The sequence below is a fragment of the Carassius gibelio genome, chromosome A21 (assembly GCF_023724105.1).
Source record: "Carassius gibelio isolate Cgi1373 ecotype wild population from Czech Republic chromosome A21, carGib1.2-hapl.c, whole genome shotgun sequence".
Lineage (NCBI taxonomy): Eukaryota > Metazoa > Chordata > Actinopteri > Cypriniformes > Cyprinidae > Carassius > Carassius gibelio.
Genome location: NC_068391.1, coordinates 17,015,145 through 17,021,284, shown reverse-complemented (window position 1 = coordinate 17,021,284; position 6,140 = coordinate 17,015,145). Strand labels below are relative to the sequence as shown.

Below are 6,140 nucleotides of genomic sequence, written 5' to 3'. Positions count from 1 at the left end.
CACACACACACACACATATATATATATATATATATGTATATGTATATATAGGGCCTAACCATTTATATAAACGAAAACAACAATTCATTTAATATAAACCAGACTCCAGAGAATGAGAAACTGATTTCCAATGCAGAAAAATAACTTATAACTACAGTTATAAGAGCTTGTATTTTAAAGGTTTTGCTTAAAAGTTTTATCCAAATGATATAATAATAGCCTACTGTCTAATTACATTTTGTGTCTGCCATCATATAATAATTCAATTCAATTAAACAAATATAGTCGTACTTATTGGTATAAAAGCTTATTGTTAAGATTGAACTAAGATAGAATCTAACATTTATAGCTTAAAAGACAGAACAAAGGCATAAACACATGTCATCAATAACATGTTTATGTTACAATAATGTTAATTCAGAGGTGAGTTTATTAATAATATGGCTGAGAGTGTATTTTTGTAGATGAGGACACACTCATTTCATCTAATGGGCCTGCTGAGCTGGCTTGTCTCTTTGTCATCACGGTGTGGCTGCTCTCATCAGCAGAAATCCACACACACACATGCACATATAGACATTTTTACACAGAACCAGAACTACATTTTACACACACACACACACACACACAGAGCTTAACAGATAAACACGTCATACACATTCGACACACACACCTCCACCCAAGACAACAATGTGCTGACTGCAGTCTGTGTACGGCCATTGTTTTGCAAAGAGACCTGTGTCTGAGCATCAGAAGTCATTTCACGATCAATGCTAACACTGGTCTATCTATACACTGAAATAAAAAATATATATATTTGGAGTACGTTTAAAAAAAAAAAAACACACACAGTTTTAGTAAGTCTACTTCAGAATTTCACATTCATTCAATGCCATTCCTTTGCAATTATTTGTGAAATTAACTAGCAATCAAGTGAAAATTGTTTCAAAGTAAATCTTCCACCTATTTGCTTTCTGTTTATGAGCATCTTTCAATGTAAATGTCCTATGGTACATAGTTTTTCTAATAAACCCATGTATTGTTCCTGAATTGGATATTTGAAGTTGCAATTGAACACAGTAGTTTTAAGACATTTAAAATGCCGTAATGTTAAAATTTTCTGCATTAGAGCTCAACCAGTTTCTGCTTCATTGACTTGGAAAACACACTGATTCATATTAGCAATCTTTTTCCATTTATAGACCAGATACTCATCCGCATTACTCATTGCATTAATCAGACATCGCCTCCGAAATCTGACTAAACTCCAGAAAACATGTAAGCAGCGGCTTTAAGTTTGCGTTCACATGTGAGACTAAAAACTGGAAATAAAAATATTTATAATTGTTTGTCATTGCATCTCAGGCGGCATCAAATTAAACATTTGTATTATGTGAAAATCACATATATGACCCTGGACCACAAAACCAGTCATTAGGGTCAATTTTTCTGGATAAATAAGCTTTCCATTGATTTATGGTTTGTTAGGATAGGACAATATTTGGCAACTATTTGAAAATCTGGAATCTGAGGGTGCAAAATTAAAATCTAAATATTGAGAAAATCAACTTTAAAGTTGTCCAAATGAAGTTAGCAATGCATATTACTAATCAAAAATTTAGTTTGAATATGTTTACAGTACGAAATTTACAAAATATCTTCATGGAACATGATCTTTACTTAATATCCTAGTGATTTTTGTCATAAAAGAAAAATCTTTAATTTTGCCCCATACAATGTATTTTGGCTATATCTACAAATATTCCCCAACAACCTAAGACTGGTTTTGTGGTCCAGTGTCACCTAAAATATATTTCAGTGCAATATGGATTATAATTTCTTTCCTTATAAAGTCTGTAAAAAAAAAACAAATACTGTCGCAAAGACATCTTCAATTTAAAATTTGATAGGCCTGAAATGAAAATCTCAAGTTATAGTATATAACCTTTTATATGATGCACATAAATTGACCTAAAATCAGATATTAGAATGCATTGCTACCTTTCTAGTGTAAAAGTTAGGTAGTGGAACATGACCGCTCAATGGCCGCTCATTGGTGGAGATCAGTTCATTGTAAAGAGCGTGCAGAGGAAAGAAAGGACTACAGTTGAGGTCAGAAACAAAAGGCATCCAAAGCAAAATGCTGACAGCAGCCAGGGTCTGTGAATCAGGGAGCCCCATTGAAGCGGCGTCTGTATAAATAGCCCCACAGATGCCTGAGCAGGAGACCGCGTGGTGGATTCCCCTCAACGCAAACAGCTCATTCTGTTGGGTAAGTCTGGTAAACCCTGCACCTCTGCCAACTTTAAACCAGATATAACAAGCATTAAAATACAGAATGATAAATCAAACAACGATCCACTGATACAATCAGACATGCTAATTATAAGCATGGAAGAAGAGATAATTATGATTTGAGCAAGACTGTTTTCATTTGCAGACCTGATGAGCATTAGACAGTGATATAAGCCTCTCTGTTTAATTTATCCAACAATTGTTCAGGCTTGTCGCACAAAGAATGTTATGGAAAAAAAAAATCACTGTTTTTTTTTCACAGTAGGACAAGAAAGTGAAAGTAGAAATTTATGAAAATTGTTCATAATGTATGGCATTTTTAGGATGTTATACAGTGACGAGCTCTTCTGATGATGTCTGATTCCTTGCATGCAGGTCAGTCAGCGCTGAGATATCTGAAACAATGGCTCTGACAAACCCTATGTCAATGCCCATGGGACCATGGAAGGTACAGTCATTTTTAAATTTTATTTTTTAATTAATAAAAAAAAATATTGTCCCTTATGTTCACCAATACTACATTTATTTGATCAAAAATGCTGTAAAAAACTATAATAGTGTGAACGATTATTACAATTTAAAACCACTGTTTTCTATTTGAATATATTTCAAACTGTAATTTATTCCTGTGATATCACTGCTGAATTTCCAGCAGTCAACACTGCCATTAATAAATAATCTCACTTTCCACAAAAATATTAAAGAGCAAATATTTGTTTTCAGCAATTATAAAAATAATTATTAATATTTGAGCATCTATAATAATTGAGCACCAAATTAGAATATTAGAATGATTTCTGAAGGATCATGTGACACTGCTAAAAATTCAGCTTTGATATCACAAGTATAAATTATGTTAAATAATTTAAAACTATTTGGAACAAACTAAATTGGTATTTTATTAAAACGTAAATAACAGGTAAATTTGTCCCTCACACTTTTATTTTGGGGAAATGTGTTCACATAGAGGTTTTCAAGGGTTTTTCAAGTTATATCCAGGTAATTAATGAAGTATATGAATAATGCAGTGCTACTTGACATTGCATTTATTACAGTATATAATCTATTCAGCCTTATTCTGTGATAAAAATGACTAAAAAAAAAGTATAGTAGTAACACAACACAAATCCTAAAATTGTCATTAGGAAAATGTGAAAAAAAAAAAAAATCAAAATATTATACAATATAAATGATTGATTATTGTCCTGCAGTGTATTTGATTTCTTTGCCAATTAAAATAAATAAGAAGAAAAATAAAACTTGTCAATAAAAAAAAGTATTACTATACATTTCTGTCCCCATTACTTCTGAAAAGATGGCTACGCTCCTGGATATTTGTGTATATTTACACATTTCTTCATTTTTCAGATTACTGTCTATGATCAGGAGCATTTCCAGGGCAGGCGTTGTGAATTCACCGCTTGCTGCCAGAACATCATGGAGTACGGGATGGAGACTGTCCGCTCCCTGAAGGTGGAGTGTGGCGTGTGAGTAAAAGCAAGCATCATTGATTACCTGAGTAAATCTCTCTTCCTCTTTCCAGCCCCATCTCCTAATCGTTTCTTCTGACTCTAGCTGGGTAGGTTTTGAGCACTCTACCTTCAATGGCCAGCAGTTCATCCTGGAGAAAGGAGATTACCCTTGCTGGGAGGCCTGGAGTGGCAGCAATGCCTATCGCATTGAGAGGCTGATGTCCTTCCGCCCCATCTATTCTGCTGTGAGTGAGACACAAAATACACCCACCAACAGACTCTCTGATCGACACTATTCTCAACACATTTACTTTTTTTGTCATAGTTGTACTGTAGATACATGGCATTAAACTGAATTGAGAATAAATTGAATTTGAATTGAGCTATAGTAAATAAATAACTAAAATATTTGTTTAAAAATAAATAAATAATAAAATATAAATATAATTTATATAAAATATTAATAATCAATGTCTGAAAAACGACCTTTATTTATTTATATATTTGCATAATTTACATTAAAATGCTATCATACACAAAGGGGTATAATAAGAAATACTACAAAAATAAGTCCAAAATATTTGATAAAAAGCTATAAATAATCATATATATATATAATCTTATTTATTTATTATCATTTACATTTGTTATTATACACACAAAGGGTAATGAAAACATTAGAAATATTAATCTAAAATATTTATTAAAAAAGCACTAAATAAATAAAAATATTTAGTAAATGTATCTTTTTTTATATGATTTAAGATTTATATGATTATTTAAGAGATAGAAAGGTAAAATTTATAGAAGATATAAAACATAGATTTTTATGGTCAATTTATGATCGATTTAAAATTTTATTTTCATGGTAATTTTATGGCTCATGGCGCAAGAACATTTCCTAGAATGCAGGATCTTGTCCATTTTGTTGTGTTTGACTAATTCAAAATGAATTTGTGTGACTGTTACACTGCAGTAAATTCAATTTACATTTGCAATTTCATCCGTTCCAATTCAAAATCCTGTGAGACAGCGTCAGTTTAATTAAAGGTAATCGTTTCCTTGAATCAGAATTTTGCTCAACAGAGCATTCAACAAGTTGTATATCTTTCTTTCTCCATTCTGAAACAGGTGCACAGTGATTGCCGTATGACACTTTTCGAGTGTGATAACATGACTGGAAGGCAGTGGGAGGTGTGCAATGACTACCCCTCCCTGCAGGCTATGGGATGGTGCAGCAACGAGGTCGGCTCCATCAAAGTCATGAGTGGAGCGTAAGTACGATTGCCCAGAATGGATTTTAATCACCTGATCGGTTTTTTAGGGTTAAACGTGGCTTTACCTGTATCTGAAAAAAGGCTGGCATCACTGTATTCATCACTGCATTCATCAACGTTTGAGATATCAAATGCTCCACTTGGCCTCCATTATAACATCTCGTCTTTATTTCTCTAGCTGGGTATGCTATCAGTATCCTGGTTATCGTGGCTACCAGTACATTATGGAGTGTGACTGCCATGGAGGCGAGTACAGGCACTACAGGGAGTACGGTTGCCATGCTCAGACCCCTCAGATCCAGTCTATCCGTAGGATCCAGCAATGAGAGGAACCAGCCGTGTCCTTCCTCCCTTCCCTCCCTTCTCCCTCCTTCTGAGCCCTTCAAACTTCCACTTCCTCCCTCCTTCCGCTCCCAGCCATGCGAGATGGTTTGTTGATCCAGACGGCAGGCTGGTATACTGGTGCTACACTAATTTAACAAGTTCACAGCATGTTTTTATCAACTACACGAGGAAAGAAAGACAAACTATTGACGGCAGGAACGATGAGAAAAAAAAGCAGAAGAAAAAGTCCAGCTGAACGGACGTGGTGCGGTGAGAAGCGGGAGTATTGCTCTTCTTTCATCATGACTTGATCATCATGATCATAGCTAATGCGGTTTTCATTGTCAGCTTCTGTATCCTATTTGATGAATAAAGAACATGAGCCTAACATCTAAAGACACATAAAAAATACAGAATAATTGATATCAGCTGACTGTGGTGTGTGGATCTTTCCTGGGCTTCAGTGAACATTAGAACAAACATTGAACTCTCACATCTCATCAGTCATTTTCAGAAAATGTGAAATGAATTGTTTAACATTAAAATTTGAAATGAAAAGATGAAATGTCTCAGAATATATGTTAAAACATAACAAGGACAGCCTTTTGTACCGTTTCCACATGGCATCAGATGGGCCTCACTAAATGTACTTTCAGATGCTACTTTATCAACATCCTTTCAGATGCAACACATAAAATTACTGTAAATATGATCAATGGAAAAGATCCCAAATACAAAAAAGGATAGGAAAGACAGTTTTCATTTGTTGTTT

General features: G+C 34.0%; 1 protein-coding gene across 1 annotated transcript; it reads left to right on the top strand.

Annotated features, from left to right (window-relative positions):
* Positions 1 to 333: 333 nt before the first annotated feature.
* LOC127942006 (beta-crystallin A1-like) lies at positions 334 to 5,928 on the top strand. Its single transcript, XM_052537518.1, has 6 exons — positions 334 to 2,272; positions 2,671 to 2,743; positions 3,664 to 3,782; positions 3,871 to 4,012; positions 4,899 to 5,041; positions 5,223 to 5,928. Exons 2-6 carry the CDS (start codon positions 2,699 to 2,701, stop codon positions 5,368 to 5,370), a joined length of 597 nt encoding a protein of 198 aa, XP_052393478.1. The 5' UTR covers positions 334 to 2,272; positions 2,671 to 2,698; the 3' UTR covers positions 5,371 to 5,928.
* Positions 5,929 to 6,140: the final 212 nt, after the last annotated feature.